Source organism: Eschrichtius robustus, chromosome 11, assembly GCF_028021215.1.
Source record: "Eschrichtius robustus isolate mEscRob2 chromosome 11, mEscRob2.pri, whole genome shotgun sequence".
Taxonomy (NCBI): domain Eukaryota; kingdom Metazoa; phylum Chordata; class Mammalia; order Artiodactyla; family Eschrichtiidae; genus Eschrichtius; species Eschrichtius robustus.
In genome coordinates this window covers 104,049,990-104,068,148 of record NC_090834.1, presented here as the reverse complement: position 1 = coordinate 104,068,148, position 18,159 = coordinate 104,049,990, and the positions used below count along the sequence as shown (strand labels likewise).

Sequence of the window (18,159 nt, the reverse complement as noted above, 5' to 3'; positions counted from 1 at the left end):
CTTATTACCAGACTTTGATGAGTTACGTCCTTGCCGCTGCCCCTGTCCTTGTGGAATCAGCAGCCTCACACAGGTTTTAGCAACATCAGGGACTTTGTGTGACCTGGGACTCTGAGGCCCAGGGGGAAGGCTTGGCAGCTTTGTCTTCACAGACTCACCTGCGAACGCCCACGTGCACTACAAGTTCAAGAAGGGTGGACGTGCACACCGGACGCACAGGGGCATCAGTACTACCCTTTGGTCAGTCCCATTAGTACAACAGTTTAGTATGTTGTAAAATACTTGAAAGTTTTATAAAGATTTTGTTTTGGTGACTTTAATCAAAACATTTCCCTTTTGAGGGGGGGAAAGTGGCTTGTGAAGGCAAGCCCGTCAGGGAAGCCAGGCCCCTCAGGGGGCTGCAGGGTGGGTCCTACATCAGCACCTCCGGTCAGTCAGATGAGCTCCCTGGGCCTTCTGGGCTGAGAGGCCCAGCGTAGACCCTGCCTCGGCCTGCATGCAGCGCGGCTCTCCTTGTCTGCTCGAAGCCTGACGTTGTGGCGGGTGTGCTCGTCGTATGGATCTCCCCGTGCAGGTGGCAGAGCTTGGGCTGTCCTCTCCAGACTGTAGCCCCCACGTCCTGCTGGTCAGTCTGGACACTGTGGTGGCCTCACCTGGAGGCGCTCAATGTCAGGCCGTAGGCTCCTCAAGGGTAGTGCGTGTGGGGTCCTGGCGGAGACTCGGTAGAAACGGCACAGGGGGATTGAGCCCCCGATTCTCATCCTGCCTCTGCAGGGACTCGTTGACAAATCCCTTCCTCTCCGGGGTCTCTGCTTTTCCTCCGTCAGATGAGGCTACACCCACCTGAGTGCCCTCAGAGAGGAAGGGGCAAGAGGATGACAGATGCTAAACTAGCTGGACACAGGTAGCTTAGTAAAAAGGAAAACTTCATTAAAAATTAAATTAGTTAAATTATTATGCTAAGTGAAATAAGTCAGGCAGAGAAAGACAAGTACTGTATGATTTCACTTATGTGTGGAATCTAAAAAACAAATGAACAAGCATAACAAAACAGAAACAGAGACGTAGATACAGAGAACAAACAGGTGGTTACCAGAGGCAGGGGTGTGTTGTGGGGAGGAGAGAAGTAGGTGAGGGAGACGAAGAGGTACAGACCTGCAGTTGCAAAATAAATGAGTCAACGAGTATAAGATGTACAGTGTGGGGAATATAGTCAATAACTAAGTAATATCTTTGTATGGTGACTGAGCGTAACTAGACTTACCCTGTCGATCTTTTTGAAATGCACGGAAACGAATTACCATGTTGTGTAATAGGACTAAGAGTGTTGTAGGTCAATTATATTCAAAAACAAAGAAACATACAAATAAACTCATAGAAAAAGAGATTCGTGGTTACTAGAGGCAGGGGGGTGGGGGAGGGGGAATTGGATGAAGGCAGACACAAAGCACAGACTTGCCATTATAAGATAAGTAAGTACTAGGGATGATAAATAGATCATGATAAATATAATTTATAACAATTTTATAGGTTTTTACTTATAAAAATGTAATTTATAGAGGCAACATGATAAGTGTAATTAGCACTGTATGTTATATATGAAAGTTGTTGAGAGAAAATCCTAAGAGTTCTCATCATACACAAAAATTTTTTTCCTATTTTAAAAATTTTGTATCTGTAGAAGATGATGGCTGTTCCCTAAACTTATCATGGTCATCATTTCACGATGGATGTAAGTCAAATCATTACGCTGCACACCGTAAGCTTATACTGTGGTGTGTGGCAATTACATCTCAATAAAACTGGAAAGAAGGAAAGGAAGGAAGGAAGGTGAGAAGCTTCCTGGACTAGTTAAGGCACTGCCACTTCCTGGCCTGGTGACCTTGGGCACCTCTCAGAGCCTCGTCTGTGAGGTTGGATAATAGCAAGACTCGCTGTGTAACGTGGGTTTGAGGGTCCTGGTAACGGCAAAGACCTACGTAGTGCTCACTACGTTCCAGGTACCGCCGTTTTACAGGTGGAGAAACTGAGGCACAAACAGATTAAATAACACACCTAGTAAGGGGCAGAACCAGGCTTCAAATCCAGGCAGTCTGGCTCCAGAGTCCATTCTCCTAACATCTAGGCCAGTGGTTCTCAAAGCGTGTTCCAGGGACCCCTGGGGGGGTATCTCTGAGACCCTGTCTGGCCACCTATGAGGTCAGAACAGTTTCCACAACCTAAGACGTTATTTTCCGTTTTACTCTCTTTCTCAAATGAGTACACAGGGGAGTTTTCAGAGGGTTCACGACACGACATCCTTCTGATGGCTAGTGTGTGTGCTTTCGTATTGTGTTTTAAACATCTCTCACTTTTAATTTCGATACATATATCAATAGCTAAAATGCACAGAAATGGAAACTCTTTGGGGTCCTCCGTAATGTTAGGTGTGACAGGTGTCCTGAGACCAAAAGGTGTGCCATTGGCTCTTGAGGCTGCGCTGCCTTAAAGGTGGTCTCATTGAGCACGGATGTGATAAGTGGTTGGGGAGAGTTGGGGCCCATCCTGGGGAGCTGCGGCTCTACGTGGGGCTCTCCCACTGGGTGTGTGGTGGGCACGTCTGGACCTCCCGGGGCCCTCGCGGATGGCACTGCTGACGGTGCCGTTTGTGTGTGGCCAGCCAGCTTCCCACCCTGGAGCTTCCATCCTCAGTCCAGGGGTATCTCTGTGCTCAGCCCTGACTGTGGGAAAGAGCAGACACCCTTCTGTGGCAGGTCCCGCTCTGGGTGGAGCCAGGATGGGTGCCGTTGAGGCCCAGCAAGTTTGGGCTGTGTTGGAGGCCTCAGTAACAAATCAGTGACTTCTGTGGTGTTGGAGCCTTTTGCCAGCATTTGTTCTAGGTCAGGCCTCACGCTGGCCAGAGCTTTGCCTGTGTTGACCGTGGCACGAACCCATTTTACAGTTGAGGAGCCTGAGGCTCAGGGTGGGTCCACTGTGCAGGGCCCCACAGTGGCAAGTGGCAGGGCCCAGGACTCAGAGGTGAGTCTGATCGAGTCCAGGCCCCTGATGTTCCAGATCTTCAGAATGTTTCTCCGTTCCTCTTGCGTGTCCAGCTCGTGGTGGACTCACTGGGTTTGCAGTGTGATAGGGTGGGCCTCCCCATTTCTGCTCCTTCGCCAGGCCCCTGCGGTCTGCTGTGCCTCTGCCCCAACCTTTAGCCCAAGGGTTTTGGGAGCAGCAGGGTGAGGTGTAGGCAGAGTGCAGAATTTTGACTCTGCCATTTGTAACCTTTCTGATCCCCACCTGCCAGTGGGACGGTGCTGCCCCCTTGCAGGAGCAGGAGAAACAGCGCGTGTAAAACTCACGCTGCGAGGCTCAGTAACCAGTGGCCTCCGTTTCACATGGCTAGCAACGAGCTGTCGTCCTTCTCAGAATCTGGCCCCGCATCAGCTGCATCAGCATCTCTGGGAGAGCTTCTGGATTTCTGGGCCCGACCCTGGCCTACGACACAGGGCTCTGAGGGTGGGGCTGGGGCACCTGCCTTCTCAGCAAGTGTCCCCCCAGGTTTAGGTGCCCATCGAAGCTTGGCATTCCTTGTCTTGGAGTTTGGGGGCGACATTCAACCCTCAGTAGGTAACAGAAAGTGGGGGTGACCCTGTTTGGGTAGCTCTTTATCAGTAGGGTGGCCATGGAATTTGTTGTCTAAACCGGGACACTTTTTATTTTTTTTTGGCTATGCCGTGCGGTAGGTGGGATCTTAGTTCCCCAACCAGGGATTGAACTCACAGCCCCAGCAGTGGAAGCGAGGAGTCTTAACCACTGGACCGCCAGGGAAGTCCTGGGACACTGTTGAGCACGAAAAGGGGCACCTTTTATAGCTGCACCGGGACATGAGGGGTAAACGCGGGCCTTCCTGACAAATGGGGTCATGTGGTCTCTGTTTATTGGTTTCTCCTTCATCTTTCTGCCGCTCTGGGAGATGCCTTCCCTTACTAGTCCAGACGAGGAAGCAGGCCTGGAGGTCACCTATGGCTGCACAGCCATAACCCTGGGCCTCGATTCCACAGTGGCCCCTCGGCCCAGTCGTCACTCCCGCTGAGCCCTGGCGCCAGGGGTGGGGGGCTCTGGGGTTCTGTAGTGTTGTAATCTTTGGAAGATTGACAGAGCCTCTGTAATGAGAAATGAGGACTATAAAGCACACGTCTAGAAAAGGTAAAAACAGATGAGAGGAGAGGATCCTGTCAGCAGAAGGGAAGCAAGTCCTGGTGCTTCCTCTTCTCGCTGGGGCTCCGTCCTGGGGCCTGGCTGTGACCCCTGTGTCACACAGACATCGATGTTCCTCTGGGCAGAGCGACAGGGAGAGGACCGCTGAAACCAGGTCTTCTGTCAAAGCAGGCGTCCCATCCAGGTCGGTCGATTTCTTTTCCTTCTGGTGGCTGTAGGGCCAACTTGGTGGTGATTTTTCTGTCCTTCTCTGACGAGGGCACGCATGTGACAGTCTGTTTTTTTGGTTTTTTTAAAAATAAATTTATTTATTTATTTTTGGCTGCATCGGGTCTTCATCGCTGTGTGCGGGCCTTTCTCTAGTTGCGGCTCGCGGGGGCTACTCTTCGTTGCGGTGCGCGGGCTTCTCATTGTGGTGGCTTCTGTTGTTGTGGAGCACGGGCTCTAGGCGCGCGAGCTTCAGTACTTGTGGCACGCGGGCTTCAGTAGTTGTGGCTCGTGGGCTCTAGAGCGCAGGCTCAGTAGTTGTGGCGCACGGGCTTAGTTGCTCCGCAGCACGTGGGATCTTCCCGGACCAGGGCTGGAACCCGTGTCCCCTGCATTGGCAGGCGGATTCTTAACCACTGCGCCACCAGGGAAGTCCTGACAGTCTGTTTTTGTGGCACGTGGAGTGGATGGCTGTTGCAGAGAATGCTTGAGGGAAACCCAAGGTGGTTGGTGCGCGCTAAACATAACCGGCAGGGAGGCTCCTGAGCCTGTGATGTTAAAGCCAGCAAAGCCCCCATGTGGAGGGTGGGTGTATTTAGGGTTCAGGCAGAAATGGACACCTCCCAGAGTGTGTGCTGGCATCAGGGCTCACAGGCGGCCTTGGGCCAAGTTTAGTCTCTGTCCCTGGCTGTCAGCCTCCCTCCTCCTGCCTTTCCTGTCTGCTCCTTGGGGAGCTTCATCTGGCACCACCAGGAACCATGGTTTTGCCTCTGACTGCCCAGTGCCTCCGTCTGGCCTGCTGTTCATGGTTTGGGTGGAGGAGCGGCTTCTCGGTCTCCCTGGGGACGGGGATGGTCAGGGTGGCCGGACTCTGACCCTCCTTGGTCCTCCCTGTGGAGTGGAGGCATCGCTGGGAAACTCCAGTTGGTCCTTTGACAGATGATGAATATGGGCTTGGGGGTCCCTACCCCCTGAGCAGTCCCTTCCTCACTTCAGTGTCGTTCTGTGCTCCCAGGGGAAGATGGAGACCCTGAAAGACAAGACCCTGGAGGAGCTGGAGGAGATGCAGAATGACCCGGCGGCCATCGACCGGCTGGCCCAAGACTTCCCTGAGGTAGAGGAAGGCTGTCATGGGGCCAAGGATAGCAGATGGGACTGAGGCCCTTCTTTTTTAAATTTAATTTTATTAATTTTTATTGGGGTATAGTTGCTTTACAGTGTTGTGTTAGTTTCTGCTGTACAGCAAAGTGAATCAGCTATACATAGACATATATCCCATCTTTTTTGGATTTCCTTCCCGTTTAGGTCACCGCAAAGCACTGAGTAGAATTCCCTGTGATATACAGTAGGTGCTCATTAGCTATCTATTTTATACATAGTGGTGTGTATACGTCAGTCCCAGTCTCCCAATTCGTCCCACCCCTGAGGCCCTTCTTAAGGACACTGGCTTGTTGGGGGTTTGGGCCGAGCTTATCTGCCTGTTCTGTGGCCTTCACCCTGGCCAGGCAGAGGAGCCCCTGGGGTCTCAGTCTAGTTCCTGGGCCCTCTGGGAGTTCCGGGGGTGCAGTGCCAGGAAGTCCAGGGCCCCCGCGCCAACTCTGGCGCCTGGTGCCTTCGGGGACCCGCATGCCCCAGGAGCCCCCCACACTGTTGCTCCAGCCTGGATTTGGAGGTGGTTTCTAAAAGCACTGGTACTATTTTGTAACTACCTTTCCCCAGCCGCCTTGCCTGGCCCTGCATCTCCAGGAGGAGGCGTTCTGGGGCTGGGATTAGGCTCGTCTCCTGCTTAACCCTTTCCCTATCGTAACAGACACCTGACCGTTTCAGTTCCTAATCATGGTCCTCACGGGAATAAAACAACCCTTCTGAACGTGCAGAGCTTTACACTTTATAAAGGGCTCTCCCCACCCTTTCCGTGGCCTTGACCCCGTGACTCCCCTGCGAGGTCGGAAAGGTTAGGTGACCAGATGCGGCCGCAGAGCTGGACGTGCCCATGGTCACTCCTTGAGTGGCCGCAGCCTGTCCGCGGCTCCGCACGCTGCCGCCTCCCGCCCCCGATGCTTGAGAGACACGGACACAAATAATGCCGAGCTCGTTGGTTGACCTTTGGAATGTGTTTCCATTTTTCCTGATGAATGGGCATGGTGTGTCTCTTCTGCACATTCATAGTATCTGACCCCAAAAAAGGGAAGCCTCGCCATCCAGCTTCTCCTGGCCACGCGGACCACTTCCCTCTCCGTGAGGGGTTGTGCAGCCGGGACGTGGTCCTTGCTCCTTCCCGACTGGTGCTCTGGCCGCTCCCACCGCCCCTCTCCCCGCCAGGAGCAGCCTTTGCTGGGGCTGGAGGGCACGGAGCACAGGGCGTGGATGTGGTACGACCTGCTGCCCCAAGCTCGTCCAGCGAGGGCGTGAGCAAGGCTCGTCTTGGTTAAGCTCCAAGGCCGCCTCTCCGGGTGGGTGAGGCCGTGAGCTCAGCCAGGGTCCGGCTCTGAGCTGGCTCGATGCTGGCCTTCACCCCCTTGTCTAACACGCGGTAAGCACCAAGTGCTTCTCGAATCTGCCACGAGCACAGTGTGCTGGGAACTCCAAGGCCTGCTCTCACATGCACAGAACTTCATAGCAACTGACCGAATTACATAATTATATAGAATTTGTTGACTTCCGAGCTAGACAGGCTGATGGAAGGTGTGGCGAAGTGCAGAATGACGGAAGACGTAGGCAGAAACAACACCTTGGGCAAAAGGCAAGTTGAGTTTTGTGGTGTGCAGCCGGGCCTGACTAATCGATGTGTATTCTCTGAGGGGGAAGAACGCTCATGAGATCAAGGGAAAAATGAAGGAGGGCGAACTCCGTAGACTTTCAAAGCCCCTTGGACTAGGTTCCTACCACGGGCTATAAGATGGTAATTGAGTCGCCATGGGATTGTGAGGAGAGATGGGAGCTCTCTGAGTTTGGGGAGCGGACTTTGCTCGGAGAGAAGAGTAGGGGACCTCTCTCCACGTGGAAGAGTGTGAATATCGGGGTCTGCTGGTGGGGTGCTTGAACTGTCTTATTGACCTATTATAATAGGGGTCAAGGGCTTCATAGTGAACCCCTAATGGAGAAAGATTTGGGGGAGGCTCTGGGGAAAGGGGGCAGAAACGGGTAGGACCAGGTTTAGGGGAAAGTGACACGGCATAGATTTACTGGTTAAGATCCAGGGAAAAGGCAGCGGAGGTATACAGAGGACATGTCCGCTGAGGATCTGGGGCCCCGTAGGGGGCAGCTGAGCAGAGGCCTTCAGGCCCCCCGCTCTGTGTCAGACGCGTAAGAAAAGAAAAGCTCTCACGGCTGATGAAAGGGAGACTGGAACTCCGCAGTGCGGGCGTCCCTGAGTCAGGGTGCTTGCTCAGTGGCTCCAGAGGGTGTTGGTGGCAGCAAGGCAGACAGCCCAGGTGTGGGGCAGACCTGAGAGGCCGTGGCCAGGCCCCATGACTTCTGGTAGCCGTGGCGTCTCTCTTTGCAGTCTGGAGCACGGAGAGCAGGCTCCAGGCCCACCACAGAGCAGAGGGCCCGAGGCCCTGTGGCTGGGGACCGGCAGGATGGCAGCCCCCGGAAGCCCCCTCCTCCAGGATGCCCGTGGCCTTCCTGTGTCTGATTGGGGACGAGACAGTCAGGCTTGGCTCGCCACGTGCCGACCGTGGTGGAGAAGCTGCCCAGTGGCTCCCGCGTGGAAGCTGGTCTTGCCAAGCTGTGCCCTGAGCCCTGCTGTGGGTGTTGGTGCCACTGGTGCTGCTGGTGTCCCCATTCCCTCAGGGGTGTGGGTCTGACTCTCTGCCCTCCTGTCAGTAAAGAGGACTCCCCGACAAATGGACAGGGCTTCAGGTCAGAGCGGGTCTGGGAAGGGTTCCCGAGGCTGCCGCCTCACCGGCTGGTGACAACAAAGGACCTGGCCGCGGGGAAAGTGCTGCTCAGCTTGGGGGCATGCTTTCAGTGGGGCACATCCAGGTGCAAAGGTTGGCATCAGAGCCTCAGGGGCCACGGGTCGCCTGTGCTGGTGGGAGTCCTCAGCTGGTCCTGGGGCCTCCCCTGCAGTTCTTGGGGGCCTGTCTGTTAGCTCATCTGAGCAGCTTCTCTGTAGGACACACCTGTGGAGGAGGCAGGGACGGGTCTCTCTGGAGTCGGTGTCACGGGCTGGCCCTGGCATTCTCACTGCTCACACTAACTTTATTTGGGGGCTTCGTTGCGTGTCTGGCCTGTGGTCTGGTCTGGGCCACATCAGTGCACCTCCGAGGAGGTCTCTTGACTCTGAATCCCGGGGACAAGTGGTTGGGACTTGGTCCCTTCCCTCCTAGGAAGGCTCTGACTTTCTCCGCCCCCCTCCCTGGAGCTCTGCCCAGCCCACGGGGGGTCTCCTCCCGCTCGTCACGTGGCCCTTTGCGTGCATCCACCACGTAGGCTGTGGGGTTAAGGATTCGGTGAGGTGTCTGGTTTGGAGCGCTTTGCCCAGAGTTTGAACCTGGGTCCGTCTGACTCTAGTTGGGGGCTGAGTGTCGCCCCACTCCCCCATGGTGAGTGACGGGTCCCGGAAGCCCCAGGTCCAGCCCCCCGCGAGCTGAGTGGTGGTGTGGCGGGTCTCACGGTCAAGTGTCCTGCTCTGTAGGTCCAGGACCTGCAGCTGGAGCGGGAGATGGCACTGGCCACCAACCGGAGCCTGGCCGAGCAGAACCTGGAGTTCCAGGGTCCCCTGGAGATCAGCCGCTCGAACCTCTCAGACAAGTACCAGGAGCTCCGGAAGCTGGTGGAGCGGTGCCAGGAGCAGAAGGCGAAGCTGGGTAGGCGGCCGGCCCCGGGAGTGTGCGCTGGGGGCGCCTCTGCCCACGCAGGGTCCCCACTCCCGGTGGGGCTGGGGGAGCTGCTGGAGTCACGTGGAAGGACAGATCCCCTCTCCCTCCCCAGGACGGGAAGGGGCCGGCAGTTACTGTGGGTCACCACGTCCCTGGCCCTGGCTAAGTGCTTTAACAGCCATCTAAGGGTAGGTACTGTCGTCATTCTCACGTCATAGTTGAGAGGAGTGAGGCTCAGGGAGACTCAGGAACGTGGCTAGGGCCCCACAGCTACGCAGAGGCGGAGTTGGGATTTGAATGCAGAGAGCATGCGTCCTGAGCTGCTGCTGGCCACTCGGCCAGCCCCGCTCTGGTGATTTGTGGAGCTGGCCCGGGCTCTCTGTGTCCCAGCCTGCTGTCTGTGAAGGTGAGGGGCTGTCCTGGTCCTGAAGGTGGGGGACTTGACGCTCAGGCAGATGAAGTGACTCCCCGAGAGGAAGAACAGGATTGGGGGGTGGGGGTGGGTGGGCTCCGAAGCCTGAGGTCTCTTGCTTCCTGGGCTGGCGTGGATGGGCTCAGCTGAGCTCCTCTCTGCTCAGGAAGGGAACCGACCGGAAGGGACTCCGCTGCGGACCCCAGGGCGGTGGCTGGGCCCCCAGCACGCAGAACTCTCGGAGAGCCTTGCAGAAACCTTGGCCGCCACCACGGAATCCAGAGGCACTTTTGAAATGTCAACCTTTCTGCCCTTCCTTCCAGAGAAATTTTCTTCAGCACCGCAGCTAGGGGCCTTGTTGGACCTTCTGAAGATAGAAAGCATGAAGATTGAAGAAGAGTCTGAGGTGAGATGGCCGTTGACACCCCCTCTTCCTTGAATAGTTGGCCCCTGGAGCAGGAGCCCTCGTCCTGAGTACCAGTGTCTGCAGGGCGTGGGACCAGAGCTTTAGTCAACAGCAGCGGTGAATGGCACCTCCACCGGAGTCCCAGTGGAGGCCCTTTTGCAGGCAGAGAACAGGAACCTAACATCACTGGCTGAAGCAGAAATGGGCGACAGACAGCACAGCTGCGGGGCAGCTGGCAGGCCTGGGTGGGAGGGCAGTGCAGTAGGAGCCCTCGAGGGCTGAAGCCAGGCCCCCAGCCCCTCCCCTCTCCTGGGGCTGCCAGGTCCCTCTCTTCTGCTTCCCTCTGGGCCTCTCTTCACTCTCTGTGGGCAGACTGGCTCTCTCCACATGTCCATGCTCTGGGTGGAAGATGCTCCCAGGTCCCACAGCCCCTGGGCTGGGCTGGGCTGGGCTGTGCTAGTGACCAGGGGGCCAGTGTTCATGTGGCCAGTCGACAGACCGTGCAGCAGCTGCTGTGAGCCTGGCCCGATGCCGGGGTGGGGGCGGCGGTGGCCATGACAGGTGGTCCCCGCCCTCTGGGAGCTGATGTCCTGGTGAGGGAGACAGAGTAAATAAACACGCGCTTGTATAATATATCAGCAGTGAGAAGGGCCATAGAGAGAAATTCCCAAAGCGGGGGGGCGGGCCAGAGAAGACAGGCAGCTCCTGAGCCTGGCTGGGGTGGGAGGGCCGCAGCTGACCTCTGACCTGGGGGTATTCAGGTGGCCTCGATCCCGGCAGACCCCTGTTGCCACTGGAGCTTATGTCTTCCAGGCCATGGCTGAGAAGTTCCTGGAGGGCGAGGTGCCCTTGGACACGTTTCTGGAGAACTTCTCCTCCATGAGGACGCTGTCCCATCTGCGCCGGGTGCGCGTGGAGAAGCTCCAGGATGCGATGAGGAAGCCCAGGGCCTCCCTGGAGCTGGCTGGGAACGCCCCTCCTCCCCGCCCGCCTCCCCCATCTCTCCCGGGCCCCCAGGCGACGCCGCCTGTCGCGGAAGATCAGCAGCCACCGGCGGCGGTCCCTCCCTACCCGTTGCCCTACAGCCCCTCTCCAGGCTTGCCCGTGGGCCCCACCGCCCAGGGGGCGCTCCCGCCGGCCCCGTTCCCTGTGGTGTCCCAGCCCTCTTTTTCCTACAGTGGGCCTTTGGGTCCCCCGTACCCGTCGGCCCAGCCAGGACCCAGGGCTGCCGCGGGCTACTCCTGGTCCCCACAGAGGAGCACGCCGCCCCGGCTGGCCTATCCCGTGGCCCCCGCTGGTGTCTCCGGCCCTGGGTACCCCGTGGCGGGGGGCCGGGCCCCCGGTCCTGGTTATCCTCAACAGCCCCGCTACCTCTCAACAGGAGGAAAACCTCCGTACCCAACGCAGCCCCAGCCCTCAGGCCCCCTTCAGTCGCCCTATCCCCCTGGGCCTGCCCCTCCCTATGGGTTTCCACTGCCTCAGGGTCCTGCCTGGCCTGGGTATTAGGCACGGTCCTGGCCCTTGGCCCTTCCCTACTTCCACCTGTACCACAACCTCTGGCCCACCCCCTGCTGAGATTCGAGGTTCAACTGGAAGTGGAGTTGGCTCCCCGTGGACTTGTGTCCTGCATGGGGGGCTGGAGGGACCTGGCTGGGAGCACACAGGCCTGGCAAGGCACCAGGCAGTGTGGCTGGCTTGGCTGTGCCAGACGGTCCCAGTGCTTGCTGGCCTCCTGGGGGAAGGGTGCGCCTGGTTTTGGTGACTGGCTTTGGCTTTCCTGGTTCTCACCAGGCAGGGAGCTCGGTCCTCTCTGTGGGCGCCCGGTTGGGGTGCCCGGCTGCGTGCGTTTGTGGACATCTTGTGGCTGCACTCACTCACGGACGTCTGAACCAAACGTGGAGTTATCTCGGTGACGGGCTGGCTGGCTGGCCCCTGCTCACCCCCTCCCTCTCCTCTGGGATTTGGCATGTTCGACCGTGGTACCCACGCTAAGGGATGTAGCGCTCTGTGTCTCTTGGGTCCATTCAAGGATGGCCTGCCCCACGCACCATGGCAGGGTTGGATCAGGGGGAGAGAACAGGGTTAGGAAAAATACTTAATGATTTTTAAGTCACGTAAAACCATAATTGAACTCTGATAGGCTGATGTCAGTTAAGCTTGTCCTGTGTGCTGGTTTGAACGACAGCAGCAGAGCCAGCGCAGTGAGCAGGCCGGGGATTGTGGAGGCGGAACCCAGACCTTGCTTGCCCTGGTTGGAGGATTCGGGGGCTGCCTTGGAGCCTCTGGCTGGAGGAGAGGGGGCAGTTCTAGCCCAGGAGACTGTGGCCACATCGGGAGCTCATTTAGGAGTGCAGGGCCGAGTCACCTCCCCAGCCACCTCTCTTGTCTGGAGTGCCCTGCTTCTGGTTGACTTCTGAGGCCCACCCTATCCGTCCACTCCTTCAGTGCCTTGAATCTCATTCACAGCAGCCCTCACTTCATCCCCTTCCTTTGGCTGCCTGATGTAACTCTTCCCCACCCCCAAAAGCCCTCCTAAGAGAGACATCAAAAGATATCCTAACAGTTACTTCCCACGTGGTGCTTTGTAAAACGCCATCACTATGTCGGAGCATTTCTTTGCATCTCTCTTGTCTTCAGAATGTAAAGCGCAGGGATTGTGACTCCGAGCCACGTGCAGCCCCCAGCACACTGGGGATTTTCAGCACATTCAGTAATAAAAGTGACAATAGACCAAAGCGGGGGGGTGTGATGAATAAAGCATTACCTTGGTTGCTGCAGATGTGAACCAGGTCTCAAGGGCAGACTCTGGAGCTGCTATCTGTTAGGAAGTCATATGTGCCTTGAATTGTCCACTACTCAAGTACCCAGCATCTGGTGGGCCTGGGGTGCTGGGGGCCAATGAGGAAACTCGACCTTCTGGTGCCTGCCCCCCTCCCCGGCCTGCGTGCCATCAGTGGGTGCGTGCGATGAGATGCTCGATTAGCCCTGTCAGTCCCTGACCAGCTGTGCTTGCTTCTCGTAAGTTATTTATACAGAGAAATCACTAATGGACTCTCCTGGTTCGAGTGCTTCTGAACTGGATGAACGATCGCCGGTATGTTTGTATTATATAATTAATTGCCATAATAAACTTTGATGAGTTAAAAGTCGTGTTGTGGTTCCAGTGAATTTGAGAAGTGAAGACATGGCTGCCAGCGGGGACATTGATTTTGTCGACTGAAAGAAAAATGCACAACGTAAGACTTGTGGATTTCAGTTTTATTTGGAGACCTTACTGCGGACTACCGCCTGGGGAACAACCTCTCAGTAGCTCTGAGAAGCTGCCCCAAGGAGTTAGGGGGAGAAGCCAGTATATACATGATTTTGGCTAGGGAATAGGTGCAATCAGGCACCTCTAGGTGTCACCCGAGAGTCGTTTCAGCTCTTCTATGTGTCCCCGTTTCTCCCTCTGGCAGTCTAAAACCACTGTGGGCACACAGAGCCCTGGATGGCCAATCCCTATGTGTGGGTCCCTGGATGGCCAATCCCTATGTGTGGGTCCCTGGATGAGCTAGTTTTTAAAATTAATGAGTGGGTTTCCCTATGGGACTGCCGCACGGTATGAGGATTCGCCTTCACCGCTTCCGTAAATTTCTCAGTCGCCTGAGAAAGTCGTAACTGGCCGGTGAGAGCCGTGTCCGTTTTTGGAGCCGAAAGCTCTCATCTGGTATCTTCGCTTTTGTCCTGACAAACCCTGTTAAATTGCCAATTTGATGAAAGACGTCAGGCCAGCCTCCTACCTAATCACCCAGTCAGAACCTCCCCGGTGTCTTTCAACTGGATAGTTTTCTGAGTGTCTTTCAACCGAGCACTTTCTCTGTATCTTTCAACTGAGAAGTCAGCTACCTTTTTTATCTACTACCGAATGGAACTCAGGATTGCCAACCAAGATGGGAGCTCTGAGACTCAGGAGAGACTCACCCAGTCGTCTGGAGTCACTGAGGGGGCAGAAGGCACAAGGGGCCCTCGTTGGTACCAGGGCTCCAGATCCTTGGAGAGTTCAGGTGAAGGAGAGAAGACTGCTCTGGGTCCCTTTGTGGTCACCAAAACTGTCAACTGAAAAACGCACAGTGCGAGAGCTGTGGGTTTCAGTTTTATGGAGGGACCTTACTATATATGGACTATTGCCCAGGAAACAGCCACTCAGTAGCTCTGAGAAGCCAGTATAGATATGATTTTGGCCTGGGAGTGTATGCAGTCAAGCACACATCTTGGTAGAAAATGACTGCTAGTTGCGAGGATCAGATATCTCAGTTAATGATTTTAGTGCTTTTCTATGCATGGGAAGGTGCAAGAATCTGGGTTCATTAAAATTTTTTCCTGAGGTATCTCTATCTCAGGAGCTTGTTTTTCCAAAGCACAAGTGCCTTTTTGTTTTTTCATCCTGAATGCATTTCAGGGTGCACTGTCCGTCAGCGACTTCACTGGCTAATGACTTGATCCTTGCAGAGCTGGATGGTGGGCAACGTTCTTTGTCTTGCGATTTCTTCCGTAGCCTTCAGGATCATGCTCTGCTGAAAGGCCTCTTTGGTTCATGTTCACAAAGCCCCATCTTTCTGAATATTGTCTCTTGAGCTGCTGCCCTCCCCTGCCCCTTCACCCCCGGGGCCTGGCTCTGACAGCATTTCCCTTTCCACTTTTGCCCCGCTTTTTTTCCATCTGAGGCATTTTCGCGCTGGAGCCTGCACGTTTGCCTTGTCCTGGCTGGAGAGCTTGGGCGGTGCAAGGCCACAGAGCCCCACTAGGGGGCATGCGAGCCTCAGCGGAGCACAGGTGGGGCCCCATTCTTGCCACCTGCTGGGCTGGCCGGGACTGTCAGCTTGTCCAGGAAGGACCCCCAGCTTGGGTTCGAATCTTCGCACCCGGTTTCTAAACGCGGATAGAGGGGCAGCAGGCTGCTAAACTGGCTGTGGAGCCGAGCGGTTTTCTGCCTTACCCAGCCTGCCTCCCTCTCCAGCTCCCCCTGAGCTCAGCTGCTCATCCTGAGGCTTGGGAGGGCATCTTCTTCTTTCAGCAGGAAGGGCAGCTTCAGGGGAGTCAGGAGACCAGGTTTCTAATGGACCCCTGAGTCGGCCCTTCCGTTTCCTTCCCTGCAAGGTGACGAGGGCAGGCTGCCTGTGGCTGATGCCCAGAGATGCTGAGAATCACCAGCATTGAATAGTCAGCGGGACTGCACCTTGTATTAACCTTTGATGTGCATCCTCTCAGCAGCCCTTCAACCCCCAAGTTTAAACAAGGGGAGGAGACTGCAGGGTGGGTAGTTCAGCGGGTCACTCAGCCTGGGGAGGTGGGGACAAGACTTGCACCCGCTCTGATCTGGCTGCAGGGGATCCTCTGAGATGCCACTGTCGTACCAGAAATCATCAGGCTTCAAGAGGCCACAGTCCTGAGAAAAGCTTGGATAATCTATGCTGCGAATCCCCCTGGACTCCGGTCAAAGGGTTACTGCCCTTTGCCCCCTCCTGAACTCTGACCTTGCCTTGCAAGCGTATCAGGGGCTGAGGACGCAGGACACGAGGGAGAGCTAGGAGACCCCTGGGCTTTGTAGGAAGAAGCTGAAAATCTCACGGGCTGGGGGAGGGGGCACAATCAAGTCGGTGCTTTGGGTTGGTCCCAGAGTGGTGGTCGGGGGTACCAGGGGCCGAAGAGGGGAAGCAGCACTTCCTAAGCAGCTCGGCGGAGAGCTGCTCTAGCTGGTCACTCAGGGCGTGCCACCCCTGCTGCTCTTCCCTCTCCCTCTCCCCAGGCCCTCCCCACCCCTTCCTCCCTGTCCTGCCCCCGCCACATGAAATCACTGGGCGTCCTCTGCCAGACCGCAGTGGGCTTCTTGCTGCCGTGTGGGCTGCACGGGGACAGACCCTAAGTGTCGAGTTCAGAGCCTCACAGAGATTCCTAGCGCGGTGAGAAGGACACTGAGCTGCAGCGAGGCCGTTTGAAATGCCCTTTCAGTGCCACTCGGTACTCCCAGACCCTAGCGGCATGACAGGTTTGAAGCTAGACCCGGTCCTTGGTAGTGCGAGTGAGCTTTCCTTTTGGGGTCCCCAGTTTCCTTGACTTAATGTGCAGAGAATGTGCTAGGATCAGGTTGCCTGTGAGGGTCAGGGAGGCAGCATGATTTAGGGGAGTAGGCCGGGGCAGATGAGTGCTGCCCTCTCTGGCTGAGGTAGAGGGTGTATCCTCTGCTCTGCTCTGGGCTGGGGGTGGAGGGGTTGGGGGCCGCAGGCTGGAATGTGGCCCCGGGCTGGGCCCAGGTCACAGCAGGGCATCCTCTGCGGCTCAGGGAGACCGTGCAGTTGGTCATCAGAGGAGCGGCGCCGACCAGCGGCCTGTGGGCTGTGTCTGCCCACCGAGGCTGGAACTCGACAAAGGTGCCTCCGAGGCTGAGGTAGTTCCTATTCAGTTGCTTAACCAAACATCTTTTTGGAAATGCATCACCCAAGCCCACCACCACTTGCAAAACAGTTTTGTAGAGAGACTTTCTGCTCAACGCAGCTCTTTTTTTGGGGTGGTGTGTTTTTAAGTAGGCCGTGGTGGCTGTGAGGCCACTGAATGGTGGCCAGACTAGAGATTAAAGAGCTTTTATCCGGAAAGGGGCCGGTGAGAGACATTTGGTGCCTCAGGCCCTTTGCCCCTCCCTGAGAGCAGCCTCCAAGTTCCCTTTTGAGGAGCCCCTTCAGTATAGGAATCTCTGCCAGGTGACTCCTGGTACCCAGGTGACTAGGTGTCCCTGTCTCCGGATCCCCTGCATGGTCAGGGGCAGGGCCACACCCCGGGCTCTCTCGGGACCGAGTCCTGAGCAGGGGGTGGGTGAGAGGTCGGTTGGAGGGTGTCAGTGGGGGCAGAGGGCTGGCCAGGCTCTTCTGGCGTGCTTGTGCCACTGCAGCTCCGCGATTCTGTGAGCACCCCCTCGTCCCCACCATATCCTTCTAGGAGCTTCCTTGCTCTTCCAGAGCTGCTTCCGTGGCTCGGACCATTGATATCTCCCAGTGGATGTGGGGCCAAATCGAGTGGAGAAAGGCCCCAGCCCCGAGATGCCTTCTCAGGGCACAGTGAGTCCCGGCCGGTCCTCTCCCTTCACTAGACCCTTAAGTTGCGAGTCAGATGTCCTCCTCTGGCTCGTCGTTAAGGAAACCCAGGCACTGCAGGATTAGGTATGTGTCCAGGCTTGCTGGGGAGTCGAGGGGACTATTTCAGTTAAGCGAATTACTTAACCCACGGGAACGTCCAGTCCTGGTCTCTTACTCTCAGGTTAGAAGGTTAACTGATTGGCTGAAACGACTTGAGCTTTGGACTTCTAACAGCTGTGTGAACCCAAATCCCAAATCGGCTAGGATTTACTAGGTACCCACTTTGTGCAGGGCCCTGAGGTGGCACTGGTGCCCTTTGGGCTTGGCAGCCGGTGGTCCCTGCTCTCGGTCAGGTGAGGGGCTGCGAGGGGAGGGGGCACAGAGGGAGGGCTGGCGATGAGGCTCTGGGTCGGGCAGCCACACGTGCTGGCTGCTGTGCTGTGCTGTGCTAGGCGGTCCTGTGTCAGGGCTGCACCCTCTGACCGTGAGGCTGCAGAGCCCCTCGCCCCCTGGTAGGTGCCCCTTCCCAGTGGCACCCCCGGAGGGATCCACAGGGGCGGACCCTGGATTGAGGAGGCCGGGCACTCTAGTTCTCAGGAAGCAGAAAAATCATTATTTACAAAGAACATATTAAAAATGCACGAGAGAAATCAGCCCTTGCCTCCCACCACCCCCAAGGTGTGAGCATCCTTGTGGGTCCTCATGAGTCAGAGTTGGAGAAGAGAGCTGATTCCCACAGACGGGGGAGGGGGCTGCCCGGGTCTGGACCTCGTGAGTCTCTGCTTGGGAGGGATGCTTGCTTCGGGGCTCTGCCCTTTCGCAGCTTCCACAGAGGGGGGCCAGCTGAGCTGCATTGGGGTCTTCGCCTGGGCTGGTGAAGATGCGGGGAGATGTCCGAGCTGGCCTGCCTCTGCAGGGCAGTAGGATATGTTGGAAAGTCACGTCCATGGTCCTGCCGGGCAAGGACCTGGACGTTGTTTTCCAAGCAGTGACTGCAGA

At 56.5% G+C, this 18,159-nt stretch overlaps 1 protein-coding gene across 3 annotated transcripts in view; it reads left to right on the top strand.

Moving 5' to 3' along the window:
- VPS37C (VPS37C subunit of ESCRT-I) overlaps window positions 1-13,200 on the top strand; it is a 29,885-nt gene extending 16,685 nt beyond the window's left edge. For 2 of the 3 annotated variants that reach the window (XM_068556393.1, XM_068556392.1), the window contains exons 2-5: window positions 5,426-5,524; window positions 9,053-9,224; window positions 9,972-10,054; window positions 10,868-13,200. In XM_068556393.1, the coding sequence (XP_068412494.1) occupies window positions 5,432-5,524; window positions 9,053-9,224; window positions 9,972-10,054; window positions 10,868-11,560 (1,041 nt within the window). In that variant the 5' untranslated portion in view covers window positions 5,426-5,431 and the 3' untranslated portion in view covers window positions 11,561-13,200. The remainder of the gene's footprint in view (window positions 1-5,425; window positions 5,525-9,052; window positions 9,225-9,971; window positions 10,055-10,867) is intronic. The other variant, XM_068556394.1, reaches the window with a different exon arrangement.
- The last annotated feature ends 4,959 nt before the right edge of the window (window positions 13,201-18,159 follow it).